This window comes from Manacus candei, unplaced genomic scaffold, assembly GCF_025592945.1.
Source record: "Manacus candei isolate 608988 ecotype Guabito, Panama unplaced genomic scaffold, ASM2559294v1 h1tg000023l, whole genome shotgun sequence".
NCBI classification, from domain to species: Eukaryota; Metazoa; Chordata; class Aves; order Passeriformes; family Pipridae; genus Manacus; species Manacus candei.
The window spans coordinates 12,898,588-12,920,431 of record NW_026138071.1 but is presented as its reverse complement, the minus strand read 5'-3'; the positions used below and the strand labels follow the sequence as shown (position 1 = coordinate 12,920,431).

Below are 21,844 nucleotides of genomic sequence, written 5' to 3'. Positions count from 1 at the left end.
TATTTGTTCTTGTAAGTGATAAAATAATTCAGCTACATCATATAAGCTTTCTATGATTAAACACATTTACACTGATACACAAACACACGCTGTGGTGCACTACAAACAGTTCTGCCAGAATAACATATTCTGAGCATATGTCTTCATGATTTCAAAACAGCTTTTTGAGTGACACTGTCATTCCACATACACTTTCCTATCTGGCAGAGACACAAGGAATAATTTTTGAGCAACAATTTCAGGGTTGATCATTTTTAACACTTGGTATCTGTTGTTTAGAGTACAGATTTGGAAATGGATCAGAAAAGAGAATCTCAGCATGGCTGAAGGAAAGTGCAAGATCTGTCTTTGTGTTGTAATAAATCTCCTGGAACATTCAGCTTTAGCATTTCATGGCAGTATTATAAATTATTTACCATATATCCCAAAGAGAATACATGGACCTGTTTAACCATCCATGAAGAGCAGCACAAGGTAATCTGAACCTTAACTATAAACATGTATACAATTGTTCACAAAGAGGAAAATTCATTTCAGTTGAGAAGCAACTCAGACCTATAAGGTTGCAGAAAGACTTCGACACTTCATGGAAAAAAGCTCTTGCACACCTTAAGCAGAATATTTAAAATCACAGACTGGTTTGTAGAAAGAACAGAGTGTCAGATAGAAAAATAGCAGAAAAAAAATTAAAGAAAACCAGGGGGAAGATGACAAATATTGCAAGTGGAATATCTATTCCTAGCATCTTACTAGTTTACATTTGAAAGGATTCTGTTCTTTGTTAAGAGGACTTTAACTGAAGAAAAGCAGATTTGTCTCTCTAGCACAAAAGCTGCTGGCAAGTGTTACACTTTGAAAAGGGATTCTTTAAATTTTGTTTTTATAGATGATAAGAATTTGAAGAGACAAAAATACCCTTTCTCAGATTTTTTTTGTTTTCAGTCCCCTAGCTAATTCTCTGACAGTCGTAACACTTACAGTGAGATTCCAACCTTCAATGTTATATTCAAGCCTTGCTGGTAGAACTCCACTAGGTCAGTAATTTCAGCAACAGAGAACTCTGGCCACTACCATTCTTCATTTCTAGCCCTGTATCTCCTCCAAAAATTATGATGCTCCAAGACTAGACTTACAAAAAGATTGACTCCTAAGTGTTTATGAATTCATAAGCTTCTACTCCCAGTAGAACACATTAGCTCAAAAAAATATATTAAAAAATGTGGGTCAAATATTATTAGACACTCTAAAGCAGCACTACACATCCATAACAACATTAAAATATTCTGGTAACACTGAACTGTTTTCATAAGGAGGGTAGTTGAGTTTTACCTCTAAGCACAGAACTGTCAAAGGAACCTTACTTTCTGGATGAGGAAAAACAAGCTATGCATGACATACTGTTCCCAAAGCACTGTTAATACTCCACATGATAAGATACTAAATAATTTCTTACCTTCTTCCACATAGAGAACATTACTTATAGTCAATTCAAACTACAGGAGCAGTTTGAGCTATAAGACTATGTTTGGAATTTTTCCTCTAACGTTTTTGTTCTGTTTTGAAACTGGAATGTTTCCCTTCAGTGGACAATATGTGATTGCTTCCAGCAACAGTTTACATTAACATTTACATTTGTTAGCTTATGTTCTCTCACTGTTTGTGACCAAGTTCAGTTAAGCAAGCAAGGATTTTGAATCTGAAAATATAGTCTTTTTCTCCCTCCTTGCAAAACTTCAACCTTTAATTGTTAAGTGATACCACATCATCTCTCATATATTTTTTTTCTCACTATAAACAACTGTTTGGCAAAAAGTTTAAGTCATCCTCCATTGGAACATCAGCTTAGGTACGTTAGCCATTAGGTGCAAGCCTAAAAACACAGTGCCTCCCTCACATCTATCTACTTCCATCCCTCAAAAAGAGGCAATACTTGACAAGAACTGAAGAATTCCTCATTCTGCCACCCACTGTTGAATCCAAACACAAATATGATTAATACACAGATATGCATGGAAACTACAGTCCCACTTCCTTTCCTCTACCCCTCGAAGTACTCCTCACTGTCCTCTGTCAGAGAAAGGCTACGGCCATGTAATTTATCTGATCACTAAGGCTATTTCTAGCCTATTTTGTATTGCACAGCAAAACCAAATTAAGAGCTTAACTGTGGACAGAGCGAAGTAATTCACATTACTGAATCTGAAAATCTGACATTGTGGTGAACTACAACTGATTGCTCACCCTTTGGAAAACCCACAAAGTAATGCTGGGCTTTTCTATATTTTCCGATGGGTAGAGTCTCTATTCTCACAGGTAATGATAGCAGGGTCTTTTAAACAATTAAGAATAGAGCGGTGGCTTACTTTTTATTATACATCAGTGATACTCCATTCTAGGGAAAGTAGAATGCTAATCATTTCATCCTGTTATACCCCTATTACAAGACAACCTTCAGTTCCACAAAAAAACACAAGTAGAGATTCATGACTCAGGTTGTTCAGTGGCTCCTGAAAGCCTTTGAACATATGCTGAACAACTTTGGTTGCCCTACACTGGCATGCTGCTAATCTAATCAGATCTTACTAAACATGCAAGACACTGTTCTTCCTATCATTTTCAAGCATGTAATTGCAAATTATGGATCAGTCTTAAAAGAAAGTCTGGGGTTTTTTGTTGTTCTTATTTAGAATTGCTGTTCTTGCATCATGTGAATTCTGTCACGCTGGACAACTGCTACTACTCATAGTAAAATGAGAGGCACTCACCACTCCATACGAATATGTGTCACATGTTTCAGACACTGGAAGACTCTGAATAACTTCTGGGGCCATCCATGGAAAAGTGCCCACTAATGACATGTGTGTCGTATGGGAGTGGAACCTTGAAGCACCAAAATCACAGATCTGGTAAGAATAAATAAAAAATTTAACAGGTAATAGAGTATCAACCTCATTCATTAGACATCAAAACATTGACTCAAGCAGCTTCTCTCTACAAATAATTAAAGAGTTCATACCTTTAACACACCATCAGCAGCTATAACAACTGAAAATGAAAAAACAAAAGGTTAGAAGAATGCTAAAAATAAACATAATATGTTTTCACAGCAAAACACTTTGTTTTTTAGCAAGACAAACGATCTTATGGTGAGCCAGCACTTGAATGTGCACATGTGCACAACTGTCCTGGTTTCTTTGAGAAGCTTTAGAGAACATCTATTGAATCCCTGCAAGCCTTCAAACAAATGCAAAACCTTGCAGGCCTTACTGAGTTCAAAGATAGCAACACAGATAATCTTTGCTCTCCCCAATGTAGTTAGGCTTAACAAGAAGCTCTCTGGAAGACTCATTAATAAAAGGAGAAAACTGAGGTGAGACCTAGACTTTTCTTGACTATTATCTCCCTGTGTGCATTATGAAAATTCGTGTCCCTCCTATCCCATGACTGGTAGTGGAAGTTTCATTTTAAAGTCAATGTTCTGCAAATTTCATAAACAGCCATCAACTGCTAAGTACAGACTGCACATTGAATATGTATTACTCAAAAGCATGCTACTTTACCATTCCTGGACTTCAGGTCCCTGTGGATAACTTTCACTGGAGCTTCCATGTGTAAATAGTGCATTCCTACAAAAAACAAGGGAACAATCTAGTTAGACAGGCTGAGCAGGGCCATCATGAATCTGCAGTCATGTTTCCTGGTTCCCACTCATTGCACTTGTTACAAGCTGGCATACCTGTATGCCATACTGACATGCTGAAGAAGTAGTAAAGCTTCCCATAATCTACTTTGAGTAAAAAGCATTAAGCAAAGCTCATACATCTATCAGAGCATCTATATGGATATGCTAATGGTTTTTAATGTCATATATAGTTATTTTCTCTAAGGCAGTGTCTACAGAAGGAAGCCCGATATGAATTTACCATTTGTTCATTAATTTACACTAATTCTTGTGTGGTCGGTCATAGAGAACACAAAGGATGGAACAGCTTATTCTACATTATTATGTGAAGAGTTTCAGTATGGTTGCTGAGAATAAACCCTCGGCTTCCTTAAATGCCCCAATTCAAATCAAATGTAAGGGTAATTATGCACTTTACCTCATTATTACTCTACATCAGCAAAATTATCCTCTTGGGACTTAGGGGCACACCAGAAGTAAAACTGGCTCATAGAAGCCATTTTCACTTCAGAGTATTTTGGATTCATAATAAACAAGGAACATATTAAAAACCACAGTGAATGGGCTTTGCTTTTTTTTATGTATGTATCATTGGTTGGTTGGTTTTGTTACAATTTGAATAAAAAAGACTACAAAGGCTTTCCTGATTTCCTAAGGAAAGCATCTCCAGCTGTACACTTTGCTAGCTGTGTAGGATAGTATATACCACTCATCTTACTTACCTTTAGCTATGTCAGTTGCCCAGGTCATGATATGATCCATATCCATCTCTTCACTTTTGTTACTATTAATGTAGTCAAACAGTGAGCCAGCAGAAGCATACTCTGTTAAAAAACAGCAACAAACAAGACATTTTAAAACATAGCACCTAACTTGAAAGATGTAATAGAAACTCTGCCAGTTCCAGAAAGAAGTCAACCTCTGGCTTAATGACAAAGAATTTGGGTTCAGCAGCTAATACTATTAGTAGTGTAGTAGAAGAGTGGTAGTTTGTTCTGACTACCTCAACACAGACATAATCTACTGCTATGGAAAAAAACCTAACAACAAACAAAGTGTAATCATATATAACAACAGACATTACATTGAAAAGGCATTAGAAAGGTCTGGCATCAAGAAAGATCAGGTAAAGCAGTTCAAATTCCAGAGTAAAAGACTCTGGATGTTCCTTGTTCAGGATAAGTAAATCTTTTTCTTAATTTCTCCTAACTACACCAACAAAATGCCACAGCAGGATTCTATGGGTACAAACAAGGGGTTTTGGGGTCTACTGGTGTTTGCAAGTGTGGTAGATGGAATCCAGTCTGACTACCAGAGCTGTATGGTTTAAAGCAGGAATAACATGCTAGTTTCACCTACACACATTTAGGTGTGAAACTGGAGACAACTGAAACCTGCACAGCACCACTTTTATATAACCTAAAATTCTTACTTTTTTACACAGTGAATTTGCCGCTCTTGATCAGAAGAGCATTTAACATATGAGGTTGGTGGTATCAGATCCATCTTACTGTTTCCAAAATCAAGGATACTCCCCACCGGTAAGCAGTACTGTGTCTAAGTGATGCCCCATAACAAAGGGCATCTTTTTTTTTTAAGTAAAGCTACATGTTAAATATATATTGTTCTGTTAGGAAGTAAGGGTCTCCAAGTAGAAAGGGAAATTAAAATTTTCTTTTCCTATTTCCCCATGGAGGAACAGAGTAGCAAATCAAATGATTTGTTCATGAAAAACGGAAGGATGAAACTAGAAGCCTAACCCTGAGATATGCAGAACAGATTTCCTTGTGCTGTAGGTCATGTACAGCAGTCTAAAGGCTGCAGCTCTTCTGCTTAGTATTTATTTAATAAGTTTTATACTTATTTATAATTCATTCACCAAAAAAGGAAGTTTATGAGATAAAGCAGCTGATACATTTTTTTTTATCTGTTTGCCATGACAGAGCAGGCACATGCCACCACATGTAGCCCAAGTAGCACAGAGATCAGTGGGATGCAAGGAGTAACTTAAGCCTTTTAGCCCCCTCTTTCAAGACTATTCAGTGTGCTTCTCAGGCAGAACTTAGAACCTACTCACAAGACTCAGGGAATCTTCACATCATTTCAAAGTAGCCACAAAATCATTGCCACTAAGACAATACTGAATGCATCTGAATTTTGTTAATAATAATAATCAATGATTGAAACATGATAGGCTAAATGCATTAAAAAAATTTATATTGTTCCTTATCAAGGACATCAAAACCACTGGGAGATTGTTGCATGGGGAAGGAAGACAAGGAAGGAGACAAGACTGAATCTGCAGCCTAGAACATGGTAGGTCAGATGAAAAGATTCCAGTGCTAAATGAAAGAGGGAGAAAATAGCAAGTCCCTTGAAAGTAAACACTTAAGTGGCAAGCAGAACCTCCCACTGAAAGGACAGACGTGTTGTTTCTGATGTCACCGACAGAAGAGTAAGCTGCTGACCCGCACATTTCCACAATTAAAACAGAAGCTTTTTTTACCCACGATGTCATCATCCGTCTTATAAATGGATTCTTCAGGAATAGGTTGGCTGCATGCTTTGCATGCCTTTACAATGCATAATTTGATCCACCAGGGTCAGGGACAACTCAGTTCCCCAGGCCCTTTGCCATTCTGTGTGAACAGAGGCAAGCAAGCTCTTATCAACAAAGCTCCACTGTTGGTATTTGTTCTGTGTATTTATTGTGCCTCAGGTTTTTACTAGGAGCTTATGGATTTGGATATCATATCACAAGGACAATGTTCCGCCAATAACGGAAAAGAAATATTTGCTTTAGAAGGAAACAGTCTGAGTGCCTGACTGGACCCACCCTGTGATGGGCTGTGGGATACACCATATGGTTCTGTGCAATGGGGGCACAAGCTCTGAGAGCCTTTTGGGAGGAGGGAGCTGTGGTCAAAAGCCACACTTGAAAGCTAGACATTGAGACTGCTGCTGACAGACAGCCAGTGACATCTAGAATGATGTGATCCATGTTAGCAGCTCACCAGGCAGGATGATCTGCTGTAGCACTGACATACATCCCAGCAGGAAAACGTGTTTTAACTGCAGATGTAGCCTTTCTCAGAGAACTCCTTGACAATCCCACATAAGATGTTACGTGCAGCTAATACTCAGTACATGCCAATGCTTGGCTGAATGCTCTCATCTCCATCACTGAAGAAACATTAGTTTCTCTGCATTTCTTTTTGTTTGGGATTTTCCCTCACAAAAAATGGATCTCTGACTAAACACAGGATTAAGTCTGTAACACTGATGGTCATCTGGAAGATCATGAAGTAAAAACCCCTCTAAGATATATTTCAAGTACAATTAACATTTCTTTTCTCAGCAGCCATTCTCTCATTTGAAAATGGTGTGGGGAAATGGAGCCTTGCTTCCCTTCCAACCCACAGGACTCTGGTCTCATTAGAAGTTGCAGGGAGCACAGTTTGCTAAAAAAGAAAAAAAGCTTTTTTTTTTTAGCCAGGGTGTAATCAGAGCTCCCCAAGGAACAAAGTGGTTGAACTATACACTATAGTCTCTTTCTCACAGGTGGTTGGAGTACCTGTTCTCAGTAACATTATGAATTACTTTAGCTGTTGGCTGTCTGTCTGTCTGTCTCTCCTGCGACTGGTAAGCAGGTCAAATGTCTCTAAACACTGACCTTTTGCAAGATCAGACTGAGGCCTTCTGATCCAGACATCATCCCAGGTCATTGATTACAACTCTGCTTTTTTACTCTGCTTGCTGGTTTACACTTATTACAGTTATATTAAGAAGGGTAGTAAAATTTCATTACTTGATTTATTAGTTTTGTATTAATTTTATTGCTTCCAGAAAGAATTCAAGTTCCTATCTACATGCCATCACCAGTGCATTCTCTGAGCAGTGTAGACTGTGGTCGCCCCCTGCACCTCTGGAGTGCTGGCTGCCACACCAGACCTCCACTAGGCTTATACTCCTCTGGTGAGCAAAGCCTCCCATGCTCTGAACAGTGCTGCCCCTCTGATGCGCTTCCACCAGAGCAGTTATCACCAGTTATCACTGCTGTGATAACCAGATGTCTAAGAGGCAGGTAGAAATAACTGAATTTTCACAAGTTCTGACCACCATCTGAGAACCAATAAAAACCTGAACAGCAGTGATTCAAACTGGTATTAAGACTGTACCACACACAAAGACTACTCTTTGCATCAAACTTCGAAGTATTTGAAGTGACGTGACAAAACATGCCTCTTAATTCACACTTTGATGGGTTTTACCTCTCTGAACATTTATTTCAGCAGATGGGAGATTGCTTTGCTTTGGGTTTACTTTCTACAACTATCTTACATAGTTTTTCCCACACAGAAAAGGGAGAAAATTTTCTATCTGGACCAATTCCCAGGTACGGGCAGGAAGCTTAAAGTGGTGATAGAAAAAAGAAAACACCACCAAAAAAACCCAACAAAACCATAAAAACCAATCTCTGCATAATTCTAGGAATGTCAGAATGAATAAAACCTAGTTTCCAATGAATAAAGGGAGTTGTCTTATGATGTCTTATAAACCCTTGACTTTATTTCAAGCTCTTCCCAGGGCTGGGAACTTCCCACTCTAAATTCTCCTATTTTCAATACAGGCAGAATTCATGGTGTAGCTTTGCTCTGAGCAGACTCTCAGCCTTCCCTTTTCACAGAACCTGCCAGAACTTCATATCATGAAAACCTCTACTTCTGTAATATGCCAGTTGAAATGGAAAAGCAATTCTCAGAAAAGGGTAAGAACACAGTGAAAGCTACTGTTTAAATGAGTGCTGAGTTTGTGCAATACCCTAGGCTCCACCTGCCTCCACACTGCCTCCAGCCATGCTCCAGCCTGGTTCCCACCTCCAGCACTCCCATTTACATTGAGGCAGATGGTGCCAAGCACTCTAACATTCAAACAAGGCCAGAACAAAGAGCAAAACACTGAAACAGGGTAAAGCAAATACTTTGTAACATTGGAGTTTTGCAGAATCAAGAAAAGGGTCAGACAAAAATCCTTACCTGTAACTATGCCATAATTTGGAGGTTCAATGACAGCTCCATAGAACTGAATGATGTTTTTGTGACTGAGCACACTGAGTATTTCTGCCTGTTGAAAACAAACAAACAAGTTAGACAATTAAAATGGGACATTTACTACGATAGTTTATTTTATACCCCAGTGGGTATACACATATATATAACATATAAACACACACATATCTAGGAAAGACTGTCCACAAACACTTGGCATTTGAAAACCTTATGAGAGAGTTTGGCAGATGAATGCTTTGTATGTTTGGGGGGAAAATAATAAATTTCAGACTATTCTTTCATGGCCAAGGCACAGATGTAGAAGTTAAGTCTTTGGAAAAACTGAAGGCCTTGGAAAACTTTGTTCAAAGAAAGATCTGGGATTTTTGGCAGAGCTGCAGCAGTCCTATCCAGAATTTGTGTTTATGCACAAAGTACTATGGGTTCAGCGAGTCCAGCACTTCGGGCTGTTAGAGCATACCATGCACACACGGCTCCATCCAACATTTACTGGAAATGCGGAATTTCCAGGCATGCGCTGTGGAGTCTGACTGGATACGCACAGCAAGCACGCTTGAGATTGCCAAACAGCCAGCAGTGCAGCTGAAACTGCTCCTCAGAGCAGACTACAGATGTTTGGCAATTCTGGATAAACATACACAAACCTTCAAATTCCACTTGAACAATGCTGCTAGGTTTGAGAAAAAGACTGCAAGACAATGAGACTGTATCCACAGAAATTAAGACATATACTCCCTGTAGGTTTTGAGAGTAAAGGTCAGGTAACTCCTTCAAGATCTCTCACCAGTTTCACCTTTGTAGTTTATTAAAATAAATACTCAAGATTTTAGATGTTTTTACACAAATATACATATTATACAAATACAGATACATACCATTATATATTTTTCTCCACAGTAATAATGCATTATTTTACGAGTTTGAGATTATGTTAACTCTACACCAGGCAAGAGCATCTAACAAGATCACAACTCCTCAGAACTTACCAAATGTATCTGATCTGACAGATCCCTTAGCAGATCCCTTGACTGCCAGTGGGAATGTTGCTGTTTACCTGTAGGAGTCTTCATACAAATTCTTAGATAACTGCCAATTAAATTATTTGTAGCTTTGCAGATTCACTGAAAACAGGAAGGCTGTAGCAGTTTTGCAAAAAGCCATGGTACATCAGCTAGTGCTACTGTAATAAATGTAGAGCTAAAGCAAAGCAGTATTTTTTTTGGCAGTACCATGATACATGTGCCTAACTGCACGATTACAGATAAAGGCACCACATTACTAATTTTTTTGCTGTTGTTGTTGCTTAAAGCCTTTTCTGAGTAACTTCAACAGTTTCAAAGTAAGACCTTTATCTTTAGCTAATACCTAGATATTTACACATATTCAATGAAATCTTGAGACAGAAATACCACAAACAGTTAGACAAACTATCTAGAACACCTTATCTTGAACACCTTGGTCAAGAGGAATGGAATAAAGCCATCTTCTTCTAAAGTATTTAAAATCCCATGTCTTCGAAGCACTGTGCACACCACCTGCTGTGGTGTTTACAACACAAGTACTTCAAAAGGTCATTAGAATTAAATTGATGGGTCTTACATTTAATTTTCCCACGGTGTAATACATTTAGGTCTTGGCTACACAACTAGTATTAGATCTATCATTTCAGAGAATGATTAAAAATGCCCCATGATTAACACATTCAAGTGCCATAGCTGCCTATTCCACAACAACCAAGTGCAGAACTCAGTAACTCTCTTCCATCTCACAGAAGATGCTGCTGGATCCAGTGAAAGCACATCAGAACCAGTGGACAAGAGGAAGGGCTGGACCAGCAGCAAAACCCAGACTGACCAATCACCTCAGTGCTACCTCGAAAGGGACAGCAAGCAAGATGTGAGCATTGGGCCAAGAAGACAGGTACTTCACTGCCACAGGCAAACTGACACACAGTGCTTTTATTATTTTAGAGATGAAAAAAAAAATAATTCTAATATTATCTTATTTACATGATATTATACACTAAAATAATATTCCAGAAGTATGAAAAAATGCCGTGTTGACCATGGCTAATACCATCGTCTTCACACTGATGTTCATACTCTTATCTGGGATTTAAGGGACACCGAAGCAAGATTCCATCTAAGAAATATGGAGATGCACCTTCTAATTTTCCACAGATACCCTGAATGAAAAACTGGGAGGGAAAAATTTGCCAACTCTTTTTAAGGACCATTATATCTGACAGAAATCTTTTTTAAACACTTTTAATCACTCTGCTGTTGTTTGCACTAGCAATTCTAGATGATTCCTTTCACGTTTTGTTCTTTTCAGTTGCTGTACATCAACTGTGAACTCCATTAGCCAATTTAAAGACACTTATTCCTTACAGTGAGAACCAGATGCAAGTCAGTCCGCATCTTTGAAGCTTTTGTACTATTTTTGACAAGAAGTGCCATATTTCAATGAAAATGACTTTCAGATAGCAAATTACAAAGTGATGGTTAAAGACTGGTATTTCAAAGGTCTCTTAGGCACTAACAAGAATATTCAGAATCACCTTTAAGCATCAAACTCATACTTAAATCCAAAATGCCTAAATGCTTGGAAGAAAATCCTGTCATGTATCTGTGTCTAAAGGCCATTGAAGAAGTCAGCCCTCACTGGCTTGGGCACAACACTCTTCCCTCAGTAAAGCTGCTTTCTATCTTATGCAAGCTAAATGAGTACCAATTTCCTTCCTAACTGGTGAGGAAAAGTAACAAGTATTCAGCTATTTAATCAATGTTTTGTGAAAAACAGATTTTTTTTTAATGTTGTATTGAAGCATAACTAGTGGGTTCTTCAGCTGAAGGAAAGACACCCAAACATGTAAATACAAACTCCCTGGATATAATACAGAGACACAGTTAGACACACAAGGTGACTGCAAGAGAGCTTAATATTATGCTTAGTCCCATGATAAGCTTAGTCCCAGCCTGTTACTGACCATCAAACTACACTAAAACCATTCACCCTGCACTTAACATCACAGGTATGGATGAAATTATGCCCTCTCGAGTCCTGCTGAACTGCATTACAGACTAGATGCCATTTCTTGAAGGCAAAGAGATTCAGAACTCTAAACAAACCTAATCCCCTGTTTACCTAATTCAACCACTATCACAAAATCTGAGGTCAAAGCAAATTACATAGAAAACATTTTAATTTAATTCTCACTCACTGGCTTACCATAAATCAAACCCAATTCATAAAACAGCTACAGTATAAGAGTTTGGAATTCAGGTAATCCCTAAGTGTACAAACATTGTAATTGTGTCCTGTGAACCATGGTATGGATCACAGTGTTTAAAGGGTAATTTAGTTTTATGGCTGTTTAATCTCTACTTACTGACATATGTGAAAATGTCAATTACATCATCTATGACTGACATCACCCTACAGCTGCCTCTAGACCCATAAGTACTGCTCTTAACCTTGTAGTACAAACAACCATGCATGAATAACCGTATCTTCAGCTGTTTCAGCAAGTAAAAACAGGGTCCTCCCCTAGGCCTTGTCTGTGTTCAGCAATTACTGGACAGAAATCACAAACACAGATTCTAAGCATGGCCAACAGCAGATGAGGGGACAAACCAAGCTGGCTGGACAGTGTGGTCTTGTTATGAGCATCACAAGCCTCAGCTCACTGGGATAACCCAAGCCCTCGCTTGCTTTTGCTCTGTTCTGTACCAGCACAGCAAAAGCAGCAAATGCAGCTCAGCTCTGACGACAACTTAAAGGTTGGTGCTGATTGCAGATGTGGGCAATGTGATGCTGAGCTGGCATTACTCGGGAACCAGACAAGACCATATCGGCAGATCTTTAATTGCAGCCACAGAGACAGTAAGGATGTGGACGGAGGCACTTTGCATACAGCTGTGTTGTTGCCTGCCAGCTACTCACAGCAGCTGCAGCTGCTCTTGTTAGAGCTCCCTATCCTAAGGCAGTCAAAGTTAGCGAAGACCAAACGACTCAGCATATTTGAGTTACTTTGGTTCTCCTCAGAAATATGTTAGAAATTTATTACAGTCACACTTGTAGTCAAGAGAACTGATCAAGGGTTTGGGCTAGCAGCACAGCTGGAACTCCAAAAGAACATCTGTCCACACAGTTTTTTCAGTATCAAAAGACTTTTCTGCTTGGGCCCAGACAAACTGGGCCCAAAGCAACTCAACCACCACTTCTTCCAGGTGCCTTTGGAGCACCTGACTGGAAAAAGCAACGTACTGCCATCTTTCCACTCTGCTCTGAGCACACTGGTTTAGGATTAACACAGGAAATAGCTGCAGCCCCTTGTGAGATCATCAGGTCAGCCAGCAGCCGACCAACTCTCCCGTTAATAAATCAGTAAACTGCACCGCAAGAGGCACCTTCGCTCCGTGTAAGATTACAGTTAGACATGGTTAGCTACTCAAAGAATCTGATTAACACAACTTATATAACACATAACTGCCTTATAATACTATTATATCGTGCAAAAGTTTGGTTATTTATTTTTTCAGAGAACTGTTTGTCATGTTTATTAAGGAGATATTTAGACACACTGAAGGCAGTTTTGGAAAGACATTTTTTTCCAAAGTCTTATAGCATTTTAAAGGCTTTGAGTTTTGTCATGTTCTTGGGAGAGTTGCAACTTAGCTACTCTCAGGGGGTTTTACAGTCTAATAAAAGAGCAGCTGGAAGAGGCCAGCTGATGTTTTATTACAATCATTCCATTAGTGGCAACCACAGACAAAAAAGAAATGCTAACACAAATAAATACCACACCTTTATTTCTAGATTCCTGCTCAAAAATACATCCAGTCTGTTTCCATTCCCAGCATCTCATGAACGCTCTCTTGTGAATTCACTGCTGTCTAATAAGATATGATGCCTCTTATAATATACCAGTTTCTCTGGTAAACAAGCCCAAAACATCATTTTACAGACACAATACTAGACAATACATTATTTTCTCAAGATGCAGAACTTCAGAAACATAGAACTATTACTAAGAATTATATAGCAGAGATGAATCATAGAATTAACCAGGTTGGAAAAGACCTCCGAGATCATCAAGTCCAACCCTTGATCCAACACCGCCATGGTTACTGGACCATGGCACTAAGTTTCATTTTAAAAACCTCCAGGGACGGTGAATCCACCACATCCCTGGGCAGCCCATTCCAGTGTCTGATTCCAATGTCTGATTACTCTCTCTGTAAAAGATTTTTTCCTAATATTCAACCTAAACCTCCCCTGGCACAGCTTAAGACCATGCCCTCTTGTCCTGATATGCAATTATTACAGTTCTGAACACTGAAAAGAAAATCAAGCAGATACAAAATAAAACCTTAGGACTTTGCCAACTGATTTATCTGTTCTCATAAAATTTTCCATGGAAAAAAGTACAAACAAGAATTTTGTGCTTTGGGGTCCCCAAATAATAAGCAAAGCATTCTGATTGCCCAGTTCAGGGAATGTTTGCTAAGCCTATTAAACTATCTTTAATATTAACAATGCAAGAGGAAAACCACATGAACATGGCAAAGCCAAGGATCATTGGTGAGATCTTTTATATGCAAATAAGTCGAGTTATCACTTGCTCCAATGGACACACTCCCAGAATAAATGTGTTACCAACTTTTTCAACAGATTTTCAATAGACTCTTTTTTCAAAATTGTAGTTCTAAAACTATGGTTGCATGTCACTTAAAGCTGTGTGAGCTTGGGCTTCTTTTTTAGTACTGATTTAGAGGATAACTTATGCCAAATGAAAGCAATCTTCTACAGCCTATTTACATGTTAAAACTCTGTCAGCATTTGTCTTAGAAGATAGCCTCTACATTCAAGCTGTATTAAGTAACAGCATCCCGTTTTTTAAACCATATAGAAAAGAGTTAATTTACATTCTCAGATTGATGTCACCAGCATTTCTGTACATAACAGAATTAAATTCTCACAAGTACATCTGCAATGACGTACCAAATTTGTACTTAAAACCATTTTGATGGAGCAAATGTTTCAGAGCATCAGATCTGCATCCAAAATTATGTCCCAGAGACTAAAAGTGGAAATATACAGGAAACTAATAAATTCTCATTGCTACATAATCATCATACATTTTAAATCCACTGGTTTATATCACCAAACTATTCTGATTTTTTCAGATACTGTGGTAGAAACACACTTCAAATACTGACTTTTAGGTCGCAATCTTGAAGAAAAAAAAAGCACATTTCCAAGACAACTCAGTTGTCATAATATACCAGAGAGAAGGAATATGGACATAAATTTGTTATGTGGTCTTTTAGGCTCTCCCCATCTTATGAAATTTACTTTAAAATAATTAATTTGCATCATGCAGCACCAAAGGACATGTTAGTAGTAAAATGTATTGGATATTGACCATTTGAAAAGAAAACTGAGTTATAGTAGAGTATAAAACTTTTTATAGCAACCATTGCATATAACTTGGCACTTCAAGGAAGGAGGTTATGGGGTTAGAAGTACTAGGCAGTAAATGCCTGTCAAAACACTGCAAAGGTTTGGTCAGCCCATGGAAAAAGTTTGGTATCAGTGAGAGAAGAGGCTGTTAACAAACCGACAAAACTAAGCAAGGGCACTTTCTGTAGAAAATCCTTATGGAAGGTTCAATAAGCTTGAAAAAATTCTGTATTACAGTTACACTGCCATTAACAACAACAAAAAAGCATTAAGATTATGGACAAATAATTCACACAGATTTCAACTAGAAATCCACGATGTCCAAACATATCCTACAGAAGTGTTACATTCTGCAGCAGACAACTTGAGATTGTATGAGTATTTAATATTAAGGTGCCTGATAAGGGGAGATCTGACAAGAACAAGTTTACTTTGGATTTCACTATTATTATTCACATACAGTACAACCCTTCAAAACATGCATAAACTACGTATTTGTAATTGTGTAAGAGTTTAGAAGTTATCAATGTCCTGCAATACTATAAATATTTAATTCAGGCAGATTTGGAGTATGAAGCTGCCTCCAGCTGCAAAGCAACACCAGCAATTGAGTAGAAACAACAGATGAGTAGATTAAACAGCAGGGCTGAAATACCTGAGCTCCCATAGAGCAGTTTATTTTCAGCAATCATCATTTCTCTTCTCAATGCTGGGAAATTTTCCCAGTTACCTGCAATCATTTTGAACACAAACCTGCTTTGACTACGGAGACAACATCCCTAAAATACATGGGAATAACAAGATGTAAAACTTTCTGACTCCCTGCTCCCTCCACAGGTGGGAAGGTATCATGGCTAATATACAACATCTGAATCTTTTCAGGCCCCAAAAATGGAAAAATATCCAAGGAAATTATTTCCGAGATCAAAGTCACTGTAAATCTTGTAAGCACTGTGTTAGAAAGACATTCTGGTACGACAGTGATGGGCAAAACCAATCCCCTCTCAACGAGCCATGTCCATACATATCCAGACAGAGCAGTGATTTTTCTGAGATCTGCACAGTATTTGTAAGAAATCTGGATAAGATAACCTAGAACAAGTCAAATCTCATTATACAGTGGCTTTTGCTGAACAAGTAGCATAGGCTCCAACAGAGACAGCAGCAGCTGTACTTCTGCGTCCTGATCCACTCCTCTAAAGCAGCTATGATCTTTACACTAAAGTATTTTTCCATCTTGATCATGAAAACTGTAATTTAACCAAGGAAAATAAAACCCATCATGTTCTTGATGAGCACTCATTTAAAGCCTGTCTTAGAGTGGATAAATCCAACCTACTGTAGCTAATGATAGGGACAGCACTTGATGGGAATCCCTCTTACTGGAATCATAGTGAATGTCATAATTCCAGATGTTTCTCAACCAGACAGGCTGAGCCCACTCTTATGAAAACAGCACATGGCAAGATGTGTTACCCTGCTGTTATATGTTAACAGCAAATCACACATGGTTTTGTTTTCCACATGGGCTACCAGAGCTCTATACAAGGCTCTCAAAATGACCTGCCCCTGCAGAAAACGAAAGAATCGCTCCCTACCTGGAATCCACCTACTTAAAAAAGACACAAAACTTTCAAAACAGAAATTCCAGTTGTGACCAGCACGCATAAAGAGAAAGGAGAGGAAGTAGTTGCCAACTACTGATGTTCCTCTGCTAAAGTAACTGAGAGTCCACCATGGATGAGAGGCATTTTTCTTGCCACATTTACATTCGCCATAACACAACCTCACAAAATCCAGGTTTTTCAGGAACATGAGTTGTCACCATAATCTGAATTTCTGACTGCTGTGCATTGCCTGAATGACACCCATCATGTTTTTATGTAAAACTGTCCAAATAATCCACCATGAATCGTGGCGAAATCTTCACCACAAATCTGCTTCCAGTTCTTGTTTCACCATGCAGTTGCAACAGATCACCTTCCTTCTGAGTCCAGAGTAGCAAGCTGTCTCTGTCACCAAGTCCTCTTTCTCTTTACCAAAACTTAAGCAGTAAGCATCCTTCCTCAGGCTACAGCCAGATCTCCCTTTCACCTAGCTGGAATTCACAACAACATAAGCAAAAACATCCTCTGGAAACCCAGGACTTCCAACTCCACCAAAACCTGACTTGCACCTTCTCCAACTACATACCACTGTCCTTCAACCCGGACCACCCCATAAAGCAATAGCCAGAACAGCATACTTCACAGCAGGTCTCTGTCTATGCCACACTACCACCTAGACCACTACGGATCAGAATCTCCATTTCTAACAAAACTAAAGTTTCAGCACATAAATTCCTTACCTGCTTTTCAGAAAAGTTATTCTTCTTTGTCTAAGATTGAAAATCGTATTTTACTCAGAAACTTGGCTCAGATGCTACCCCTACTGCGTAGCGATGGTCAAAAAATAAAACTAGACAAAAATCCTGAAATTTTAAGCTTTTACATTTATGAAACCTGTTTATTTTTTCTTGGGATTCTTCAGGCTACCTTCATGATAGCTCAATCTTTTTTCCATTAGGACTAAGAAAAATTCAAATGAAACAACATCTAAGATAAAAACCTTGGAGGAAAACTACCAATATTTTAAAAATGTTTTTAAATGTCATCAAACATTTATTAGTGTGACTGTACCATATATTTCTGACATGTAACTTCAGCTTTTCTCCTACTTCTCTTTGATGAATTTCTTGTACACAGGACTCCCTATCTTATCTAGGCTTCTTCATAGCTATCTGCTTACACAGATATGGCAATAACAACTATTTCATTTCTAATCCTCGTTATGTAAGAAGAGTGGTCAGCCTCAAAATAATTTTTTTAAAAGGTAGTAACTTGAATACCAGTATCTCTGAACTCTGCAGAAAGTGGAAATCCAGAAGAACCTATCTAGAAGAGTGAGACTGATTACAGAGTGACCTATGAAGACAGTTGCTTTGAGTTTCACGAACAGACTTACAAGGGTAAGAATTCGCAGGGTTTTGTACCACCACAGGATACCAAATTAAGTCAAATGATTTTCTCGTTGCTCTTCTCCATGAAACAACAATATCCCAAGCTAGTTCCTTCCCCAAAGTTAGGACAGAATGACTAGAGGTACTGCAACCTCTACCCATGTCTGTGTCACAGCCTTGGCTCTGCAGTTTGAACCCACTAGAAAGAATAAAACTGAATAATAAGCCAAACTGAGAATGCAAAGCCTGAGATGTGCTCCAACTCCTTTGCAATGGTTTGGTGAACAGAGCACACGCAGTCAGGAGCATTTCCTCTAGGGAGAGCTGGAAATGTGGAAAAATCACAGCCTATGCATACCATTAATTCTCAGTCTCTAACATGTACAAAACATTTCTGAGAACTGCTCTAACTCACACACATGAAGAGACAAAAATTTCTAAAAGAATACAGATGCAGGAAAAGTGGCAAATAGAGGACAGTTGAATGCAAAGGAACAGCACGGCAATAATACTGTACAATGTAACACAATCTATTTTAGGGTAGACATGTAAGGGGAAAGAACCTCTTGCAACCATGTTCAGTTTGGGCAGTTCTCCATTTGTCACTTTCTACTTCCACACCAGTAATCTGCACCTTCAGACTTGATTTGAATTTTCTCTTTCATCATTTTATTAGAAAAATTCTAGACACATCAGAAATCAATATCAGAGGAACATCAGACACACACCCTAATGGGAAATTAGTAACATTTAAGAGGCCAGTTACAAAATGGAGATCATTATTTCAACTGACTTCCTCCATCGACCTGCACTGTGCTTCCTGAGGACCTGCAATAAACGAAACAGCAAAGAGGAAGTGGGAACGCTGTATTACATGTGCCTACAGGAACTTCAGGACTGGGGTCACATTGTGCAGAATCCAACAAAACCTCTCTCTGTACCTACTCTGGGCTGTACCTGAAACGCTGAAGAGAAGGCATCATGCTGCAGCTAATGACAATTCCAGTCAAAATCTGAGTGCAGAATGGAGAAGTTGCATCTCTTCCTATTCTAGCAATGCCTCAGTCCTTGCACAATTACTAACTGCTTGATTTATGCTCCGAGCATGACAAGGATTATATTTGCAAAGTTCAGTACAGTCAACTGAGCTCACAAGCTGGATCCAGGGCCCAGGAGCTCCATGATGTCTCGGTGGCACAGAGTACATTCAAACCTTCAACAGGTCCTTTGGTGCGGAAGAATAACAGCATTCCATACTCCACAGCTTCCCATTTTCCAAAGGCAGAGGTATGCAAAACCTCGTCTAAGACATCAGCTCCCATCAACGATCAGACACAAGCAAATGTAATTTTCCATGCCACCTTCAGGTCAAGCAAGGTTGGAATGACTTTAGGCATTCTCCTTCATCCAAACAAAATCATCCTCTGGCAATATTGATGACAAAGGTTTGCTGCCTGAGACATATCTCCGTAGAAAGCTCAGTAAGGACTTTTTTCCACCCTATCAGAATGCTGTATGGCTACATGACATTTTCCTTCCCTTTCTACATGTGCTGCTGGCCTGCTGAGGATGCTCACTTCGAGGAGACAAATCCCTGATTCCAGGGAAAGTCCTTCCTTCTGCCTGGGAAGGTAAGGATGATAGAAAAATGCAGTATTGGCAGAAAAAAAAAGACCCAGAGAAACATTTCTTCTCTTCAAGAAGAGTTAGTGGTACCTTGCAATGATTATACAGTGTTACTATAAAGAGGGTTTGGCTGATCCCATATATCCGGAAGACAGTCATAACCCTTCTGCCTTTTTCCTTCTTGAGTTTGAATTGTTGCACTTTGAAGGGTTTCAAGATTTCTCCTCAAGGTCAGTTTTACCAATTATCTCTGTCTTTAGCAAATCTGGATATAATTACTGTAGTGGGCTCTAAGGGGAGAATGAGACCATTTTGAGGTCACTGTTGTGCAAAGCAAGTGTGATAGTCTTGCATATTATTGCAAACCTTGCAAACATTATTTTAAAATATTTCAACCATTAATTATTCCATATTGTATTCTCAGGGACAGTAACAGAGAACTTAAGCCTTTAGAAGTGTCCTGCATCTTTTCGTATGTCCTCACTGTTTAGTTTAGACTAACATACCTTTATTATTGTGTACGTACAGAAAGAGACCATGAGGTGTAAAAGCCTTCTGAAAATATTGCTTTTTTATTCAAAATCTCTACTGAATTCAGAATTTTGATGGGTTGAAGTAAGTGGTGGTGCTAGAATAATACTGAAGTTGTAGAATTATGATCCCAATTCTTCCAAATATATATTTTAAGATACGCAGTTTCTTTAAAATGTGAGGAAGCAAAATTCCTCATTCTTTTAAAAGCTGTGTACAGGGATGGGTTTTCACAAAAATGAACAGCCTAATAAGGGTGAAGAATCCTCAACTGAAAGCTCACAAAGGGACCCCTCTATCCCTTGTCCATTTTCTCATTTCTACTTTTCTCGATAGGGGTGTCTCACCACTGAAGAGTGAAACATTTAAAAGTATAGGACTGAAATCCATCAAACCCAGGCTTGTGGTCCAAACCCAAGCAGCTGCCAAACCCAGAGACAGGAACGTATGCTCACTTCTGCCTAATAAAATTTGAATCAAACACTTTGCATCTGATTCTCCATGTGAGCTTTTATGCAAACTTCTAAAGTGCAAGGAATCCTGGGGTGGAAGAGCTATTCTGAGAGCTTTCACATAGTTCATGTAATTAGGGAAACCACTTCCTTTGATTGTAAGTGTTCAAAACAGCTGAATTTCTTCTTTCAAAGGACTCTGTGATTTGGGTCATCTCTTTTGCTCGCTCTTTTATGTTTCTCAAGATGAGAGGTGAGACTGTAGAGCACATTATTTAGAAAAAAAAAAGATTCCACTTTTTGTTTTAGGGATTGAACTTCAACTATTCAAAAGCTTGTCATTTGGAAATCTATCTTTCTTTCCCTCCCTCTGTTTCCTTCCTCTTCTGATAAGCTCTTCAGTGGCTTGAGCAAACGTAGTCCAAAATGCCAATTTAAACCTAAGGGAAAACCGAAATATGGTACATAAAGGAAAAGGGACTCTCATTTTCCTTTGTGCGGTTGTGGCTGAATATGTAATTATAAAGGAGCTCTAGCTGCAGGATCTCAGTCCCCATGTCACATTTATTTTTTCAATGGGTCTAAATACTGACCAAGCAAAAAGGCAGAAATACAGATTTTTAAAAGACAAACAAAGCAGCTGCCCTGGTCTTTGAAAGGGCTTTGCAGGTTCTTCCTTTCCCAAAAAGGGAACTCAGGTCACGGTTTCAAGGCAATGACCATGTCACTAGAGCTAACAGCCGATGTCAGTGTTGCTACAGAATCAAGTGTCACTTGCCCTGAATTTCTTGAGTCAGGCACCCTGTTAGGGCTGTTACTTCATGTTCCTCTCGCTAACAGCTGTAACAGGCAGGCAAGACAACCCTTCTCACAGTACAGCACAGAAACACAGTAATGAAAAGGCAGATTTCATACTGCGAATTTCAAGTTTATTAAGTAACAACAGAATGCTTGTTTATCCCAGGAGGACTAAGCCTTATTCCCAGTTGGTGAAAAACTGCAGGACTCCTTCCAGAAT

The 21,844-nt window shown here is 38.8% G+C and overlaps 1 protein-coding gene across 2 annotated transcripts in view; it reads right to left on the bottom strand.

The window, feature by feature from the left end:
* Nucleotides 1-21,844, bottom strand: part of MAP3K20 (mitogen-activated protein kinase kinase kinase 20) — an 89,648-nt gene that overhangs the window by 50,908 nt on the left and 16,896 nt on the right. For both annotated transcript variants that reach the window (XM_051787391.1, XM_051787392.1), the window contains exons 3-7: nt 8,719-8,806; nt 4,405-4,506; nt 3,561-3,626; nt 3,017-3,045; nt 2,766-2,903 (exon numbers count right to left, since the gene is read on the bottom strand). In XM_051787391.1, coding sequence (XP_051643351.1) covers nt 2,766-2,903; nt 3,017-3,045; nt 3,561-3,626; nt 4,405-4,506; nt 8,719-8,806 — 423 coding nt within the window. The remainder of the gene's footprint in view (nt 1-2,765; nt 2,904-3,016; nt 3,046-3,560; nt 3,627-4,404; nt 4,507-8,718; nt 8,807-21,844) is intronic.